Source organism: Somniosus microcephalus, chromosome 1, assembly GCF_052327205.1.
Source record: "Somniosus microcephalus isolate GS21.2 chromosome 1, FLI_Smic_1.0, whole genome shotgun sequence".
Lineage (NCBI taxonomy): Eukaryota > Metazoa > Chordata > Chondrichthyes > Squaliformes > Somniosidae > Somniosus > Somniosus microcephalus.
Genome location: NC_140987.1, coordinates 51,605,329 through 51,626,090, shown reverse-complemented (window position 1 = coordinate 51,626,090; position 20,762 = coordinate 51,605,329). Strand labels below are relative to the sequence as shown.

At 41.4% G+C, this 20,762-nt stretch overlaps 1 protein-coding gene across 6 annotated transcripts in view; it reads right to left on the bottom strand.

Annotated features, from left to right (window-relative positions):
• Positions 1-6,942: 6,942 nt before the first annotated feature.
• Positions 6,943-20,762, bottom strand: part of LOC147124065 (storkhead-box protein 2-like) — a 348,039-nt gene continuing 334,219 nt past the window's right edge. For 5 of the 6 annotated variants that reach the window (XM_085980377.1, XM_085980384.1, XM_085980525.1 and 2 more), the window contains 2 exons: positions 11,314-13,564; positions 6,943-9,952 (listed from right to left, as the gene is read on the bottom strand). In XM_085980377.1, coding sequence (XP_085836503.1) covers positions 9,763-9,952; positions 11,314-13,564 — 2,441 coding nt within the window. In that variant the 3' untranslated portion in view covers positions 6,943-9,762. The remainder of the gene's footprint in view (positions 9,953-11,313; positions 13,565-20,762) is intronic. The other variant, XM_085980393.1, reaches the window with a different exon arrangement.

The window sequence follows — 20,762 nt, the reverse complement described above, 5'->3', positions numbered from 1 at the left end:
CATTTTATCAAGCTCAATTTTTTTCACAGTGCAAATACTGTCTTTCTGCATAGGTGTATAAATTGACAATCCTGATTCAGCATTCCCCAGTTCCAATACTTGAAAAAGATTATTGTTTTCTTAAATAAGTGTTCCATATTTGTATCGGAGTGAAATTTCAGGACATCAGAATTTCCAAGGAGCACTCAAGGAGCATCACTACAAATCATAACTGGTCATTGGTTTCCTTATATGAGGTGCTGACAACGCACCTTCTTTGTTATTTCTAAGCCCTGCTACAATTTAGGCCTAAGTGACTGATGGAAGCAGAGCCCTATTTTGTTTCAAACCGTTATATCTTTGTATTGTATCTATTTCGCATGACATATTAGATGAGCCGAAATATTGTGAATTTAAAATGGATCTCCGCTGTATTTTTTTTTAAAAACAGGTCTTTTGTTTTGGTGTCTGGGTTTAAAGGTAAACACAAATGCAGCCCATGGTCATTCGAAGTTCCTTTCACCGGCCACACCATGCCACATCACCCACCACCTCCCACCTGGAAGGAAACAAAAAGACAGAGACAAGCAAAAAAAAGTTAAGGCAGAAAAGCAGAAGAGGAGAAAAAAATAGACAGGCAGAAACATAGATGATAGGAGCAGGAGTAGGCCATTCAGCCCCTCGAACCTGCTCCGCCATTCAATGAGATCACGGCTGATCACCCAAATTCAGTACCCTGTCCCTGCCTTCTCCCCATATCCCTTGATCCCTTTAGCCTTAAGAAATATATCCAACTCCTTCTTGAATATATTTAATGAATTGGCCTCAACTGCCTTCTGTGGTAGAGAATTCCACAGGTTCACCACTCTCTGGGTGAAGAAATTCCTCCTCATCTCTGTCCTAAATGGCTTACCCCTTATCCTTAGACTGTGACCCCTGGTTCTGGACTCCCCGGCCATCGGGAACATCCTTCCTGCATCTAGTCTGTCTAGTCCTGTTAGAATTTTATAAGTTTCAATGAGATCCCCTCCCATTCTTCTAAACTCCAGCGAGTATAAGCCCAGTCAACCCAATCTCTCCTCATACGTCATTCCTTCCAGCCCAGGTATCAGTCTGGTGAATCTTCGCTGCACTTCCTCCATGGCAAGAACATCCTTCCTCAGATAAGGCGACCAAAACTGCACACAATACTCAAGATGTGGTCTCGCCAAGGCCATGTACAAGCAGAAGAGGAAACAGAATTAGCAACACAACTACATCAGTGACAGGTAAAAGAGTCATGGTGTGGAGATGCCGGTGTTGGACTGGGGTGGACAAATGTAAGAAGTCACACAACACCAGGTTATAGTCCAACAGTTTTATTTGAAATCACAAGCTTTCGGAGCGCTGCTCCTTCGTCAGGTGAAGTGGAGAGATTCCTATAGACACAGATTATATAGTCAGAGAATAATGCCAGATGATTACAGGTAATCTTTCTAACTGCCATTTATCACACCTCGGCAGAGAGATAATCACAGCAATCAAAGGTGTGAATGGTGTCCAAACAGGTCAGTCAGGAAAACATTACATCAAAGAACAATGAGGTGGGGTCACAAGGGGTAAAATGTTGCAGATGCTGGGGTCTGTATGAAAAACAAAAAAAGACAAAAATCATTTTCTTTGCTGGAAATCACAGCAGGTCCGGCCGCATCTGTGTAGAGAGAACAAGCCAATGACGACTCGAGTCTGGATGACCCTACGTCAGGTGGGGTTACATGTAGCGTGACATGAACCCAAGATCCCGGTTGAGGCCGTCCTCATGAGTGCGGAACTTGGATATCAGTTTCTGCTCTACTGGAAGTCCATCAGTCATATCTTAATTTTGGTATGAGGTGCACACATTTCATTGAAAGCTCATTACAAGTACCTGTTACTCTTGTAGGCATCTCTTGTGATAGGCCTTTTGAATGTTAAAAGTGCTGATATTGTCAATGACAATGGGGAAATGGCAGACATGTTGAATAATTACTTTGCGTCAGAATTTACAGTACAAGTGGATAGCATGCCGGAAATCCCAAAGAAACTAATACTTAATTGGGGACAGGGACTCAATAAAATTAACGTCGGTAAAATAATAGTAATAAAGAAAATAATGGCACTAAAGAGTGACATATCCCCAGGGCCAGATGGTTTCCACCCCAGGGTTTTAACAGAAGTAGGTGTGCACATTGCAGATGCCTTAACTATAATCTTCCAAATTTCTCTAGATTCAGAAACCGTCCCTTTTAGATTGGAAAATTGCGCATCTCACTTGGCTTTTTAAGAATGGTGAGAGGAGAAAACCAGGGAATTATAGACCAATTAGCTGAACCTCTGTTGTGGGTAAATTGCTAGAGTCTGTAATTAAGGATAGGGTGACTGAACATCTCAAAAATTATCAGTTGATCAGAGAGAGCCAGCCTGGATTTGTGAAAGGTAGGTCATGCCTGACAAACCTGATTGAATTTTTTGAGGCGGTGACTAAAGTAGTGGACAGGGGAATGTCTATGGATGTTATTTATATGGACTTTCAGAAGGCATTTGATAAAGTCCCACATAAGAGACTGTTATCTAAGGTAGAAGCCCACGGAGTTCAGGGGAAATTATTGACCTGGTTAGGAAATTGGCTGAGCGGCAGGTGACAGAGAGTAGGGATGATGGGCAGGTACTCAAATTGGCAGGTACTCAAATTGGCGGGATATGACTAGTGGTGTCCCTTAGGGATCTGTGTTGGGGCATCCACTATTCACAGTATTTATTAACATAGAAGATAGGAGCAGGAGTAGGCCATTCGGCCCCTCGAGCCTGCTCCGCCATTCAATGAGATCATGGCTGATCATCCAAATTCAGTACCCTGTCCCTGCCTTCTCCCCATATCCCTTGATCCCCTTAGCCTTAAGAAATATATCTAACCCCTTCTTGAATATATTTAATGAATTGGCCTCTACTGCCTTCTGTGGTAGAGGATTCCACAGGTTCACCACTCTCTGGGTGAAGAAATTCCTCCTCATCTCTGTCCTAAGTGGCTTACCCCTTATCCTTAGACTGTGACCCCTGGTTCTGGACTCCCCGACCATCGGGAACATCCTTCCTGCATCTAGTCTGTCTAGTCCTGTTAGAATTTTATAAGTTTCAATTAGATTCCCTCTCATTCTTCTAAACTCCAGCGAGTATAAGCCCAATCGACCCAATCTCTCCTCATACGTCATTCCTGCCATCCCAGGTATCAGCCTGGTGAATCTTCACTGCACTCCCTCCATGGCAAGGACATCCTTCCTCAGATAAGGCGACCAAAACTGCACACAATACTCAAGATGTGGCCTCACCAAGGCCCTGTACAACTGCAGCAAGGCATCCTTGCTCCTGTACTCGAATCTTCTCGCTATGAAGGCCAACATACCATTTGCCTTCTTAACCGCCTGCTGCACCTGCATGCTTACCTTCAGCAACTGGTGCACAAGGACGCCCAGGTCTCGTTGCACTTCCCCTTCTCCAAATCTATTGCCATTCAGGTAATAATCTGCCTTCCTGTTTTTGACACCAAAGTGGATAACCTCGCATTTATCCACGTTTTATTGCATCTGGCATGCTTCTGCCCAATCACCCAACCTGTCCAAATCATACTGGAGTTTCTCAGCATCCTCCTCACAGCACACACGCCCACCCAGCTTTGTGTCGTCTCCAAACTTGGAGATATTACATCTAGTTCCCTCGTCTAGATCATTAATATGTATTGTGAATAGCTGGGGTCCAAGGACCGCTCCCTGCAGTACCCCACTAGTCACTGCCTGCCACTCGGAAAAAGACCTGTTTATTCCAACTCTTTGCTTTCTGTCTGCCAATCAGTTCTCTAGTCAAATCAATACCTTGCCCCCAATCCCATGTGCCTTAACTTTACACGCTGATCTCTTATGCGGGACCTTATCGAAAGCCTTTTGAAAGTCCAAATACACATCCACTGGTTCTCCCTTATCTATTTTACCAGTTACTTCCTCAAAAAATTCCAGATTAGTCAAGCATGATTTACCTTTAGTAAATCCATGTTGACTTTGTCCAATCCTGTCACTGTTTTCCAAGTGCTCTGCTACTACATCTTTTATAATGGACTCTAGCATTTTCCCCACTACCGATGTCAGGCTTACCAGTCTGTAATTCCATGTTTTCTCTCTACCACCTTTTTTGAATAGTGGGGTAACATTAGCTACCCTCCAATCCATGGGTACTGTTCCAGAGTCTACCGAATTTTGGAAGATGACCAGCAATGCATCTACTATTTCTAGGGCCACTTCCTTAAGTACCCTAGGATGTAGATTATCAGGCCCTGGGGATTTATCGGTCTTCAATCCCGTCAATTTCCCTAACACAATTTCCCTACAAATACTGATTTCTTTCAGTTCCTCCGTTTCATTAGACCCTATGTTCCCCGACATCGCTGGGAGGTTATTTGTGTCCTCCTTTGTGAAGACAGAACCAAAATATGTATTTAATTGGTCTGCCATTTCTTTGTTCCCCATTATAAATTCCCCTGATTCTGACTGCAAGGGACCTACGCTTGACTTCACCAATCTTTTTCTCTTCACATATCTATAAAAGCTTTTACAGTCAGTTTTTATGTTCCCTGCAAGCTTACTCTCATACTCTATTTCCCCCCTCTTAATTAATCCCTTTGTCCTCCTTTGTTGAATCCTAAACTGCTCCGAATCCTCAGGTTTACTGCTTTTTCTTTCTGGCCAATTTATATGTCCTCTCCTTGGATCTTATGCTATCCCTAATCTCCCTTGTTAGCCACGGTTGAGTCACCTTTTTTGTTTTATTTTTATGCCAAACCGGCTTAGATGATGGCATAGAAAGTCATATAGCCAAATTTGCCGATGACACAAAGACACATTGTAGGCTGTGTAGATGAAAGCATAAAATTACAAAGTGATATTGATAGATTAAGTGAATGGTCAAAACTGTGGCAAATAGATTTCAATGTAAGCAAATACGAGGTCATCCACTTTGGGCCTAAAAAGGATAGAACAGGTTATTTTCTAAATGGTAAAAAGTTAAAAACAGTGGATGTCCAAAGAGACTTGGGGGTTCAGCTACATAGATCATTAAAATGTCATGAACAGGTACAGAAAATAATCAAAAAGGCTATTGGAATGCTGGCCTTTATATCTAGAGGACTAGAGTACAAGGGGGCAGAAGTTATGCTGCAGCTGTACAAAACCCTGGTTAGACCACACCTGGAGCACTGTGAGCAGTTCTGGGCACCACGTCTTAGGAAGGATATATTGGCCTTGGAGGGAGTGCAGCATAGGTTTACCAGAATGATACCTGGACTTCAAGGGTTGTTACAAGGAGAGATTACACAAATTAGGGTTGTATTCCCTAGAATTTAGAAGGTTAAGGGGTGATCTGATCGAAGTGTTCAGAATATTAAAGGGAACAGATAGGGTAGATAGAGAGAAACTATTTCCACTGTTGGGGATTCGAGGACTAGGGGGCATAGTCTAAAAATTAGAACCAGACCTTTCAGGAGTTAAATTAGGAAACACTTCTACACACAAAGGGTGGCAGAAGTTTGGAACTCTCTTCCGCAAACGGCAATTGATGCTAGATCAATTGTTAATTTTAAATTACATTGATAGCTTTTTGTAAACCAAAGGTATTAAGGGATATGGGCCAAAGGTGTGTATATGGCGTTAGATCACAGATCAGCCATGATCTCATTGAATGGCGGAACAGGCTCGAGGGGCTGAATGGTCTACTCCTGTTCCTGTGTTCCTACATTGCGTTGTTTAGCACACAACAGCTGCTATTTTGTAGTTAGAATACATCACCTTGTGATTTCACAATCTGGCCAGCAGACTCTCATACATTTCTCAAAATGATTTCTGAAATTTTTTCATCACCAATTTTTTCTAACTGGACTTTCTAATATCTAAAATAGCGGTTTTAACGATATATAAAAAATGAAAAATACATATTTTGTAACATGAATAAATTTATCCACTGAATTGCCTTTTGTATATTTTAATGCCTTTACTTGAAGGCCTCAGCCTCTTCCAAAAGCTTGGACTTAAACTCGATTCTTTAAATCTAAAGCAATGGGGCTGTGAGCTGAATTTGGATTGTGTAGTCTCAGCATGTGCCGAATATCCCAGGATACATCAATACTGTTCAATCACCTGTACTGATGGAATACTTTCCTTCAGCTTCTACCACTTTCTACTCAGTAACTTTAAAAAAAAGTTATTTTAAAAAACCAAGAGGACACATTTCAAAGCTTTATTGAAGTAACATTTATATTGTGGGTTTTTTTTTAATAAAAGGAGAGGCTGCGTGTGTGAGACCGAGAGAGAAAATGAAAAGAAATTATAGTTTTGATTACACTCTTGTCGTGGCTTTTGTTTTTGTTCTCTGTAAAAATTTAGAAATTGCATTAAGCTGAGTGGAGAGGGAGACTGGAGCTTCAGAAAAGGGTTGATGGAGGAGAGAGGGCCAGAGACAGAAAGAGTTCAGGGTAGATTTTCAACTTACTGCCCAGAAGTGAAATTGGCATTATGGATTGGCTGCCCATTATAGAAACCACCATTCAATGAAAATCAGGCAGATACTATTATCGCCAATCTGTGAGTTTTATGTTCAGGCGGCAAGTTGAAAATCTACCCCTTCACACATTGTCAAGCAAAAACACTAGTTGAATTTTGAAGCCAACTGATTAACTCACCTATGTTTTACACTGACAGGAGGATGTAATTACAGCATGACAAGTTCACACAGACAAAAACATTTATAGTGGGGGAAAACTGACACAAAAGTGCACAAATATATGACAACAGGAAGTAAGGTTTTCCGTGAAAGAAGTACTCAAATGTAAGACTTTTAGTGTATTATAGATTGTAGGACACCAACTATGCATATATGTTTTTTGAAAAAGGCAAAAATCCCAAAATGTTAAAGAAACATGTTATTTAATGGCTTTAAAGTAAATAACACAATCCCAAAGGGGAGATCCACACAAGCTACAATAGTAACAACAGAAACACATTTCACACAAAGGGACTTTTAAATAAGGAACATTAAAAAAAATCCCTGTTTACAGTTTTTCAAGTTATTGTACTAAGCATGACAACTAAACACGTCATTTTACAATATAATACTTACAAAAACAAGCTTGTTATAATGTGCTATAACATAATCCAGTAACGTTAGGGAAGACATTCCATGAACCAAAGTTTGGTAAGAAATTGTTTTACAATATATAAACACATCTATCTGGATGACTAACAGCAACCAGAGAGACACATTTTTTTAAAATGTTTTTCTTGTTGTTATTTTTAATCAGTGCAAACGTATTTATACAAGGCAGTCTCGGCTGCTCTACTCCCTTCTGCTTGAAGAAAAAAAACTGTTTGCATTTGTACTCATTAAGTTCATACAATAGTAACATTCATCCACAAAAAAAAATCTTTATTCCTTTGAATGTAGTCTTTAAAAATAGACCAACTTTTGATGCAATCTCCTCATTAAGATATCTATTCTTTTAATGCTTTGACACATTTCAAAACAAAACATGAACTTAAATGAACATTATAGGGAAGTTAGTTTGGAAAACCACGCTTCAAGGAGTTAAAGCACCAGCGTAAAAATTCAGAAGCAATTGTCTGGTGAAAGCTTATTTATGAGACGGTAACAGAGATAGAAAGAGAGAGGGAGCGAGAGGGAAGACACAGAGAGAGGAAAATCATGCTACATTGCAGTCTCTGCTACCATTTCATAAAAGCTGTGGAGGTAGTTATGTGCAACAATGAACAATATCTTAACTACAGTGAAAAAAAATGTTTGTGTTACGTACATTGAAGGTCATTTCAGATCTACCACTGCCGTATAAGGTTAACGTATCTCAGCTGCAATGTTTTATTAAGATCCTATTGCGGATTGTAACAGATCAGGCACACTTATCTTTTATTAACATATATACATTTTATTAGTTTTTTTTTAATAAAAACTGCTTTTTCTGCAGAGTTGTATTTATATCGTCAGTTTAAAAACAAATTTCATGTTCCTTTTTGTGGTCGTAGTTTTCAGTCAAACCAAATTAGAGTGAGGGTAGCTACAGGGTGTCCCAGTACTATTACTGCCATGAACATCTTTGTGCCTGATACTTATGTTTACAATATCACAGATATAACAGGGTTTTGGTGCAGTAGTAATAGCTGCACGTTTCCAAATAGTGATTAAGAAATGTTAAAAGATTCTTTTATAAAAGATCTCTCACCTGTTGTGGGACAAGGCTTACAGAAAAGAAGGCGATAACCAACCCAGTTTTATATGGAGGTACAAAACTAGAGGAACTGGCTTCAAGTTGAAACGTCCTTTCCAATCTGCGAAACTGGGGCATCATCAGAAGCTCCAGTGTAACAAAAGCCACAATATGAAGTAATTTAAATCTTTTAACGGCATCGCAGAACACAAAGGCAGTAATGGGCATAAAACAAAGATTACATTTAAAATGTAAAAAGGACCTGGTGCTGTGCTAGTATTGGTGTTAAGAGCAAACATAGAATCAGGCTGCAAACATCACTGTATGTGACAAATAACCTCTAGTACCTTTCTATCAGTAACATAATGTGGCATCAGGCAATTGATTGCTTCACAAATGTTTGTAATACACGCTCATCGATATTACATGACAATAAACTGTGGCAGGTCTGAGACTATCAGCCAAGAATGCTACGCTTCCACCTATAAAGCTAATATATACACTACAGTATGGAAAATAATTAAAACAGTTAGGAGGGAGCTAATGGTAGCAACATATTAACGGGACCCAGGTGAGGTGCAAGTTGCTCAAATTTTGACCCTTTGCAGTGATCGAAATGCCTCAATTGTACTGCTTTGTAACTCTCTTCATACATGCAAAAAATATTATTTATTTACTCTTGAGCTGCTTATTCCACAGCATTTTGCTCTGAAGCATATTTATTTGTACAAGAAAACAATGCACATCAAATTCACATATTATATTGGTATAAGATTTACAGCAACTGTAAAACTTGTAGCAATTTTGCTGTTTTTCTATATGGTTTGCTTTCGGCAACTTCAATAGTGATTTATATGTACAATAACACAGCCTGATGTATAATCTTGTACAATAAAAAAAGTCAGACATTATTTTACCTTTTAATAGTGCAACATATATCTGTTGGTACCACATAACTATTATTAACAACAATGCTTATTGGAAATAACTAACCATAGAGTTGAAGATAATATCTTCAGTGTTTAAGACCGTCACATATGTGCTCGTCCAGATTTAACACATGCACTGGTTTCGCAAAATCACTGAGGGGGCATTTTGCTGGCTTGATAATGTTCTAAAGAAGATTATTTCTAAACATGAAGTTTTGATAGAATATCATCAAGAAACCAAAGCCATGAAGTGCAAACAGTTTGTGCTTTTTTTTCTCTTCTGTACCAAAACCACAATGGACGTTTCATGCAGTATGATGTAGGCGAATGCCATGCAGTAAGCTGCATTACCCACTCAATACCTAAAGGATGAAGAAGTAAAATTAATAAGTGCTCATGGGAAACAAAAAAAAAGCTCCAAGTCATAGAGATGACATTCTATATTTAGTTGGCACCTCCCGTTTATGTACGAGCATGCCTGATGGCGTCATTGTTTTTTTTCGAGTGACAGCTGAGGTGCAAGTGTGTGACTGCCGAGGGTGATATACAGAATCTGTCGCTGACAGCTACTGCTGACTGCGCTCAAACACTGGTAACAGAAGCTAGACACTTCATGGGCTTCTGCAGTTTTTCAGGCTCACTTGGTGCAGGATCTGTAGTTGCTCGGAAACTGAATGCTGACGTGCCTCCATGTCCCGGACTAAGAGCGGGGTTCTGACGCCTGTTGCTTTCTAATATGCTTGAGGTGTTAGAGGCCAGACTTTCACGAGTACTGAAAGACACCATGGATGGAAAAACATTAATGCTTCCAAACACTAATGCCACAACATTTAATCCTTCACAACTTTTGGCCTAATTGGGCAACACTACTCAAAGAGGCCAGAAGCATAGACAGTGTAGGAAATATAAGTATCACCGTAGTGCAATAGAAGTTGCTCTTCTGAGGGTTTGGTGGCGAGGGAAGGGGTGGGGGGGGAGGGGAAATGTGGAGGGAGGGGTGGAGACACATACTCAGGACAATGCAAAGAGATTTCGGCATTCCACCTGCCCAGATATCAGAATTTGCTGCTGTTACTTGGTGCAATGAGAATACCCAGTACTGTACTGCGATCCTTCATCAGTGCACACTCATTTTTCCACAGATTGTACATCTTTCACACTTGTATTTATCTACTTCATAAATGACAATAATTGTCTTTTTAATGAAAAAATGTAACCTTTAACCTTCTCAACTCCTAACTGTTGCTGAAATAGTAACATCCACTTATTGTGAAATAAAAAGAAAATTAAGAGTGGCTTGGAGAGGAATTAGGAGGAAAATAAAGCAGGAAGGAGACACCGAAACAAAACAAAACAGACATGGTGCAAGAAGCTGCACATTAGCTTTAGGCAGCCGGTCAGACTGAAAGAGGGAATATTATTATGTTAATATATCAGTGACGTAAAATCGAATACATGTGCACTGTCTCTGTTCCTTCCTGCTACATGTTTCAGTGATGTAGGACCGGCTGATACAATGGGTTAGAGCTGTCTTTTCACTGACCTGGGGTAAATCCAGCTCATACTGGCAGGATGAGAGTCTTTTCTCTCTCTCTCTCTCCTAATGTATACAGTTGCCGATGGGCATGTATTCAAAACATAAAACGGCCCATAATCTGGCATTCTCACTTAGACGATCCATAAGAATAATCTAAGGGTAATTTTCCAACTCTTTGTTGGATCTAACTATAGGAAAATCTTTAGTTAAAAAAATATTTTAAAAAGCTGGTTGCTGTTTCTGACGAAGGGTCATCGACCTGAAACGTTAACTCTGTTTCTCTCTCCACAGATGCTGCCTGACCTGCTGAGTATTTCCAGCATTTTCTGTTTTTATTTCAGATTTCCAGCATCCGCAGTATTTTGCTTTTGTATTAAGGAAAATATATAATGCATGGATTGTATTGCTATGGCAAATTATATTTTATGCTAGACCGAAACACACAATACGCCATTCTTATTTCTAAATTCTACTAGTTTTACCTTACGTCTGTTGCGTTGGCTAATTTTGATGTCTAATACCGTGAAATATTCTACCACACTAAAATAAGGGTCTCAAATGAATGATTGTGCTGGATTTACCATTTGCTCGCTTACCGTGGAGAATTAAATCCACTGTCTACTGTTATACTGCTGCTGTCCATACTATCTAGTCGAGCAGAATGCGAAGCTTTCTGGCAGGCGCTGTTATCACTTTCCTTTGGACTCAGGAGAGTTAGGTTCTTCTCAAACTTTCTCTGGAGACCTTTCTCTTTCTCTCGTTCGAGCAACCACTGCACAGTCCCACCATCTTCTCGGCTTTTACCCTCCTCCTGGTTCTTGTTGGTTCCATCTTCTGAGTCATCGTCGGACACATTATAATAGTCGAAGGAAGACTCCTGATGTCCTGTTATCTCTCCGTGCCCCGGTAGAACAGGCAGTGATTGTGCCACACTGGTTAGGCCAACAAGGTTCTCACAGTTTGTATGAAGCACCTCCGACGGTTTCTGGTGTTGCGATTCATATAAAGAAATACCGGTGGGTTCCTGGTAACTATTCTCCACACGATTTACAGTCTGAGTTTCAGACTGTGATTTAAACACTTGTCCATTTGGCAATGACAGTGCAGATGCCTGCCCAGCTACAGGCAAATGAATGCTGTTCATATCTATCTTTTCAGGATAATGCTTCTGCTGCAGCGACAACTGTTCAAGCTGTCCGTTCATGTTTTCTTCAATAGGTGGCTGTTTCGAGAATCTATCCAAAGGGGACAGCTTCTTAACTCCATCTGACAAGGTCAAAGTATCATAATCTTTGAACAGATGCTCATCATTACATTTAGCTGATGGCGAAGACACAGTCCGAATAGTCTCCTTAGATGCATTACACTGAAAGTAGTCATCAGCTTTTGCGTCTGTAGCACAACAATTAGGATCACTGTATTTGGGCAAACCTTCTCCAGCTGTCGTGTGTTCCAGTGGATTGCAGGCATCACTAAGAGCTGCCGAATTATCAATATCAACACATTCAGGTATGCTAGGCTCAGTAATATGATTTGAATGTGATGACAGTCCCGGTCTGTGATGTAATTTGGAAGAACGTAATTTGTCATTATTTGAGTGGCTTTCATCCATGCTGCATCCTTGCATCTCTTCTGCTGTGCCTGACAAAGTAGTGCCAAGAGGTCTATTAGAATTATCCATTGATCTAGACCTCTCCTTGGCTTTGCTGGTCCTATCATTTCTTGATTTTCTGTCTTGAGTATGGCTGTGGCTCCGATGAACCTTGGATTGTAAACTTTCCCTAGAATGTTCATGAAATCGACTCTCCATCCTTCTCTTGTAAAGATCACCTGACACATCCCACTCTGGGGTCACAGGAAAATGAGATTCAACCATGTTTATTTTATCATGTGTAAGAAAGCCATTATCACACTTTATTTCTAAAGCGGTACTTTTATCACATGGGGATCTGGTAATTGGATCGTAAAACTCATATTCTCTGGATTCTGCTACATCCAAGTGGGTATCTTCTGATTGCTCCCCCTTAGGAACCCTAGACTTGCTGTGTGATCGGGATTTACCGTGGGACTTTTTGTGACTTCTGCTTTTTTTGCTCTTGCCACTGTGCTGGGCAGATGAGCCTGGCTTATTTCTATGGGCCTTATCTTCTTCAAGTTTCTTCATTAGCGCTGTGTGCTTCATGACATTTTCCATTGTCAGGTCTGGATTAATACGTTTAATTATCTCCTGTTCTACCTCCCTTGGTATAGAGGTCGGATTATCTTCGTCACGCAGAGGCCATTCCTCTGGAGGAAACTGGGCTGAAAAATTCACCAACTGTTTTGACTTGTCCTTTTTAAAGCTCAATCTGAACAATTTCAGACCAAATTTTTTAGGTTGCTTTTCTCCATCCTTGGGTTTTGGCAATGTTTCAGTTTTATATGAACAGTGAACAGTACTCTTACTTTTCTCAGTGTGGGTTATTGGCATCTGGCTGAAAGAAGGAGGGCAATAGGAATCCTTGCATTCCTTTATTGATTTTTTCTGAAGAGTGGATGAATGATTATGAAATTCCTCTCTAAAGCAGTTGCAAGAATCACAGTGGTTTCTGTGGTGGGCTCTGTCTCGGAGGCAGCCAGAGTTGGATGGAGTTATAGTCCCTGGTTGTGGTGAAGTACATCGAGACCGGTCAGGTATCCTTTCGTCCAGATGGTACCATTTGCTATTTGTTCTTATGAGAGAAGGGGTAATAAAATAAGTCTGTGGAGTTACAATGAAATATCCATCAGGAGTTGGGTAAATTTTCCGTTCTCTTACGAGCATGTTCAAAGTATGGCGAAGAATTTCTTGACTAGGCGTGGGGACTCCTATAAAAATAAAGAAAAAGAAGTTACGCAAGACTAATTAAGTGTACATAGAAACATAGAAGATAGGAGCAGGAGTAGGCCATTCGGCCCTTCGAGCCTGCTCCGCCATTCAATGAGATCATGGCTGATCATCCAAATTCAGTACCCTGTCCCTGCCTTCTCCCCATATCCCTTGATCCCTTTAGCCTTAAGAAATATATCCAACTCTTTCTTGAATATATTTAATGAATTGGCCTCCACCGCCCTCTGTGGCAGAGAATTCCACAGGTTCACCACTCTCTGGGTGAAGAAATTCCTCCTCATTTCAGTCCTAAATGGCTTACCCCTTATCCTTAGACTATGACCCCTGGTTCTGGACTCCCCGGCCATCAGAAACATCCTTTCTGCATCTAGTCTGTCCAGACCTGACAGAATTTTATAGGTTTCGATGAGATCCCCTCTCAATCTTCTAAACTCCAGTGAGTATAAGCCCAATCGACACAATCTCTCCTCATACGTCATTCCTGCCATCCCAGGTATCAGCCTGGTGAATCTTCGCTGCACTCCCTCCATGGCAAGAACGTCCTTCCTCAGGTAAGGTGACCAAAACTGCACACAATACTCAAGGTGTGGTCTCACCAAGGCCCTGTACAACTGCAGCAAGACATCCTTGTTCTTGTACTCGAACCCTCTTGCTACGAAGGCCAACATACCATTTGCCTTCTTAACCGCCTGCTGCAACTGCATGCTTACCTTCAGCGACTGGTGCACAAGAACACCCAGGTCTCTTTGCACTTCCCCTTCTCCCAATCTATTGCCATTCAAATAATAATCTGCCTTCCTGTTTTTGCCACCAAAGTGGATAACCTCACATTTATCCACATTATAGTGCATTTGCCATGTTTCTGCCCAATCACCCAACCTGTCCAAATCGTACTGGAGTTTCACGACATCCTCCTCACAGCTTACCCTCCCACCCAGCTTTGTGTCGTCTGCAAATTTGGAGATATTACATCAAATTCCCTCGTCCAGATCATTAATATATATTGTGAACAGCTGGGGTCCTAGGACTGATCCTTGCGGTACCCCACTAGTCACTGCCTGCCACTCGGAAAATGACCCGTTTATTTGCATCTGCATTTTAGTTATTAATCAGAACTTTCTTATACCTTAAATTCCACTATAAGCACATTAAGGCTCAGTATTATTTAAATGATTAATATCATTCTAGGTGTATAGTGAATATAACTGTTCAGTACAAAAGCTTCAGGAGATTCATTAAAATAATTAGAGAACAATCACAGAATGCTGGCTTGGTAAAATAGAAGCTATTGCTTTCACTACATATCCAAGACGGACTCTGAATCCCTGCAGTGGTTGTGCCTGGTAGCGAATATGCTAACTATACATAAAATTAGTTACTTCCTTTTTCAGTCAGGCCATTGGGATGCTGCAGCACAGTCGAAAACGGACACTCCATCTGTCTTGCCCTGAGGTAAGAGTGCCTCCTGCCGACTGAGCTACAATATGTTACATTATGATAATGGAAAACTCAGAGATAATCATATTCTAACTGCGTTGTCTTCCATTTGCAGGAATTGTATGTTGTGAGACTGGGTTTTGCTGAGTAAGGATAAAGGTTAAAAAGGTAAGAATTTTAAGTGAAGGAATATTAAAATCATTTTTGATAAAGAGTGGCACAAGAATTGGTGTAAAAACAGAAAAACACTCAGCAGGTCAGACAGTGTCTGTGGAGAGAGAAACAGAGTCAACGTTTCAGGTCGATGACCCTTCGTCAGAGCTCAAAGAATTGGTGTGTGTTGGCGCAAGGTTGTCGGGTCGTTGGGTTTCTGCGTGGAATTTCTCAGGATGGACGTTCCAACTTTTGACCTGTCATTGAGCAAAGGCCAAGCGCTTCCTGACGAGGAGGGAGAGAAAGCCGAGAGAAAAGATCAGTCACCCCAAGTTGCTCTTATATGTCTGGTGGCTGGCTCAAGAACTGGCAATGGGAGCAGGTTAGGGAGTGGTGTGCGCGGTCCAGGGAAACGGAGAGAGAGCAGAAAAATTAAAGTAAATTAAAAACAAATATGCGGCGGGGGGGGGGGGGGGCTGTCCCAATGGGTTACTGGGTAAATGCACCACAGAGGGAGATTTCCTCTGTGTACCATAAGGGAATTGTGTGAGGCGAGGATCCAAGCTTAGACAGGAGCATGGGCTGCAGATGTGGCCTTACAAGTGTTCTGACCTGTGCTCATGCTCGTACCATGAATGGAACCTTGCAATATAATCCCTTCTATGTAGTAAAATTATGAATGTGTTTACAAAAATACATTTATGATTTTATCAAGCACATTGCAAAATCTCACCCTATCCTCCCTCCCCACGGTGGCGTTGATTCATACAGATCAAAAAGGTTCATTTTCAATTGTTGGTCTGAGCTGAGATAGCTGATCTCATCCAGGGTAAAGATATGGTCATTACAACTGGACTCAGTGATCCATGTTAGGGAGAAATATATTAAAAAGAAATCAGCCAGGGCTCTCACTCTTAAATATTATCTGCAAAAATGAGTGTATATGGACCTTGGCTGAGGAAAGGATTAGGCTATTTCAATGTCCAGTAGTCATTATCAAAGACTCACATATCAAGAATAGCCACTTTGGCGAGGAATCAGGAACGATCAGTAGCCGTGTATCTAACATGAGTCACTACCCTCAGGAGAAAATGGAAACAAGGGGCGATTTTAACCCTACTCGCTCAGCAGAAACCTGGCGAGTGGGCAGTTAAAATCGCCCTGGCTCTTACCTGTCTGAAAGCCCCCAGGATCGCAACATCTGCAATTTTAACCTGCTCTCCTGAGCAGGCAGCAAGGACACACGCTCGGAGCCAAGAGGGTCCTTCTTTACATATGCATGTTGTGGCCCAATGACATCATTGAGACCCGACTGTAATTTTAACTCAGGCCTGAGCGGGGAATCCATCTGGAGTTAAAATCGGTGCCAAAATTTCAAATTTTTGCTTTATTATTCCAATGGCATGGGGAGCACTATTATAATTTAAAACCCGATGGCCTTTAGTAAATGTGTGTGCTGCACAGAGGCGCAGTTTCACAAGGTTTCTGGCAATTAATCTTCCCCAGTGTCAGGTGAAGTTTGCACAGGCTTAAAATGCAAAAACCACATTGCTGGCTGGGAGCACTCTCACCTCTGAGTCAGAAGGCTGTGGGTTCAAGTCCCACTCCAGAGACTTTAGCACATAATCCAGGCTGGTGCTCCAGTGCAGTGCTGAGGGAGTGCTGCACTGTCGGAGGTGCTGTCTTTCGGATGAGACGTTAAACCGAGGCTCCGTCTGTCTTCTCAGGTGGACATAAGATCCCATGGCACTATTTGAAGAAGAGCAGGGGAGTTTTCCCTGGTATCCTGGCCAATAATTATCCTTCAACCAACATAGCTAAAACAGATGATCTGGTCATTAGCACAATGCTGTTTGTGGGAGCTTCCTATGTGCAAATTGGCTGCCGTGTTTCCTAAATTACAATAGTGTCTATGCTTCTGTTGTGTCTGTGTGTTGATAGAGACACTGAAGACAGGAGTTGGTTTCATAGGTGTTTACTAAACAAAGTCTGGAGGGGAACTAACGGATACAACACCATATACAGGCTTATATAGCCCGAGTGGCCATTACCGGCATTACAGTACACATGGGGCTCTTAAAGGCACATACACTACAGCTTCAAAAAGTATTTAAGTGACCATAAATCAGTTTGGGACCTGTGGTTGTGAAAGGCGCTATATAAATGCAAGTTTTGTCTTCTTCTTTGAGTGTTCAGCATCCTTTTCCCTACCCAAGAACAAAATGATGGCCTGCAGCAGCTGTTGAGGTGGGAACCTGTGCCACTGGAGGCACTAGCATTGCCTCATTGATATTGAAACGGTGGTGGGGCTTCCTCCAATGGCAGCACTGTAATATGAATGGAGCACTGTCTGCTGGATCAGACATTTGCTCTTGCCGTTCAACCAGTAATAACCTTGTGCCTAGTTTTAAAATAGTCAGATCAGGGTAAAATCGGTTTGTTTGATAATGCTCCTGTAAAAAGCGCTGTGGAACATTTTACTACGTTAAAGGCACTATTTACATAGAAACATAGAAGATAGGAGCAGGAGTAGGCCATTCAGCCCCTCAAACCTGCTCCGCCATTCAATGCGATCATGGCTGATCATCCAAAATCAGTACCTGGTCCATGCTTTCTCCCCATATCGCTTGATCCGTTTAGCCTTAAGAAATATATCTAACTCCTTCTTGAATATATTTAATGAATTGGCCTCTACTGCCTTCTGTGGTAGAAAATTCAACAGGTTCACCACTCTCTGGGTGAAGAAATTCCTCCTCATTTCTGTCCTAAATGGCTTACCCCTTATCCTTAGACTATGAGCCCTGGTTCTGGACTCCCTGACCATCGGGAACATCCTTCCTGCATCTAGTCTGTCCAGTCCTGTCAGAATTTTATATTTAAATGCAAGTCGTTGTTGTTGTAACAGCCATATGAATGAGAGGTTCCAACATGCTTTTGTATTATAGAATAATAGCATGATACAGCACAGAAGGAGGCCATTTGGCCCATTGTGCCTCTGCCAGCTCATTGAAAGAGCTATCCAAATAGTCCCATTCTCCTATCCTTTCCCCATAGTCCTACAAATTCTTCACCTTCAAGTACTTATCCAATTCCCTTTTGAAAGTTATTATTGAATCTGCTTCCACCGCCCTTTCAGACAGTGCATTCCAGATCACACGAACTCACTGCGTAAAAAGGCGAGACTGCGTGCTAGCACCGCTGGTTCCCGACACATAGGGTCTCACGCAGCTGGCTGCACGTTGGTAGGTGGGACTCGCAACGGCCATTTCTTCACTGGGCTGGTTTTAGCGAATCCAGCAAGTTCACCTTTCAGCTGCAGGAGACCCGTGCATCGGGATGCTGCACTGCCAGCACTGGCCTTGCACAATGTAGAAACAGCTTCGGGTTCAATAAAGACTGTGGTTAGTAAAGCGATCTCAGCAGGCCAACAATTTGGGGAATGGGGAAATTATCCAGGGTTCCTCTTCTCTATCCAGTAACCGTTGATGGAAAGCGGAGTGAGGACCCAAATGTATCCCCGGGTAATCTTCATTGATATTTTTTTGTACTGAGCAGGCCATGAACTCCTTTGAGCGTGACCTTTTCTTCCACGGGCAACTTTTACAACAGCAACAACAGCAACCACTTAAAAGCATATACAGGAAACTTTCGATTTACCGGCACCTAAATAACCGGAAATCTCGGTTAACCGGCAAAATTCAGGAGTAGGTTCATACTTCATATTACTTGCCTTCCTCCATCTGTTACTGTGCAAGGGTGTGGCTGCAGCTGTTGCTAAGCTACAGAGACGCTTGTAACTGGTGGCCATTGTTCTGAACCTGTTGCTAAGCAACAGGGTTTGTTGCTTTATACGGAGCTCTCAGCTCTCGTATCTTTTACTATAGTGCTCGGTTATCCGGAATTTTTGATGAACCGGCACCACGTCGGTCCCGGATTAAAAAAAAGTTTCCTGTACACAGTAATGCCATATTGCCACTCCACCGTCTCAAATCATGAGACAATCAGTCAAGGTTCTATACAAGTTTAACATAACTTCTATGCTTTTGAATTCTATTCCCCTAGAAATGAACCCCTGTGCTTTATTTGCACTTTCATGGCTTTTTTAACCTGCGTTGCTACTTTTAATGATTTGTGAATCTATACCCCGAGATCCCTTTACACCTCTACCCCATTTAGACTCTTATTTTCCAAGGAGTAGGTCGTCTCCTTATTCCTCCTACCCAAATGCACCACCTCACACTTACCCATGTTGAAATTCATTTGTCATTTACATGCCCATTCTGCAAGTTTGTTTACGGTAGAATTAATTAAAAGCTTTTAGTTCGTCACATACAAACTCTCTTTTAAAACAAATTACTTGTCAGAAATGACTGGGATATAAAAGAACTGCATAATAATGCATTAACACTTCAGAAACGTCACTCAGTTACACAGTTATGCATCGACAAACAATCCAAAAGCCCAAGGTGAGCTGAAAGAGGCATATCTATTCGTGCAATGTGTATTAATTTTAAAGTTTTCAACGTATTAACCCATCCCTCGTGTCACTATGGCAATGGCTGCACAAGCAGCAGGAGCAGCAGCTTTCCTATGGTGCTGTATGTCCAGATAGTAATTAGAATATTAATCACAATGCAACCAGACAACCAACAAATATAAAGTGCAGAAGTTCTTTATTTCACAGTAATAAAAAGAATTGAACAAAAACGGGTATCCGTGTTTCCAACTTCAATCGCTTCCATTAATAAACGTGGTCTTCTTGAACCAGCACCCCCCATGTAACATGTCAGAAATGCAGCACTTATTCACAAGTGCAGAAAAACACATACACAATTTGCATCACCGAATTAAAAACAAAAAGCAGGAAAAGCTCTGATTTAACAAAAATAAACATTCATCTTTCTTCCTGGACAGGAAAACCAATCAGACTGACTTGGAAATGTTTACTAATACGTGGACGTAAAAATGTTAATTTATGAATTTTGCTTCTAATGTTTTTCTCTCAAACATTCTCCACAATATTAATCCCTGCTCTTATCACAAAAAGTGTTGAATTATTTTAGGTACTTTGCAATTAAATAGTGGGAAACAAACTCTATTGTACTCTTAATTTTTAATCACCTATTTCAAACATTTATACCAGATTGAAATTGTACATTATCAGTTTAATCGAAGTATTTTCTGTGTCTTTCTCAATAAACAAATAGTGGTTTCTTCTAAAGTAGCTTCCTGCAATTTTTATACATCATTACATAACTCTTGTTTCTATTAACACTCCACTAAACGTTTAAGAGGAAATCTGTATTTACATCGGCCCTGAATTTCCGATCGGAGGCTTCCTGCGTGCAGATGCCTCCGGTCGGAAAAAATCTACCCACTTACCTTCTGGCTCCGCAGACCCCGAGACTTGTGATCCTGGGCCTCTCCTCTTCGAAATGCGCAGAGGCTCAGGTATCGCAGGGGCGCAGGCGGTTCGCAAGCATCCCTGGGATCGCGTGGGCCATGGGGAATCAAAGAAGAGAATCCCCCTTCACACTTTTGACAGGTCTACGCACAGATCTGTCAAAAGTATGAATGGGGATCACT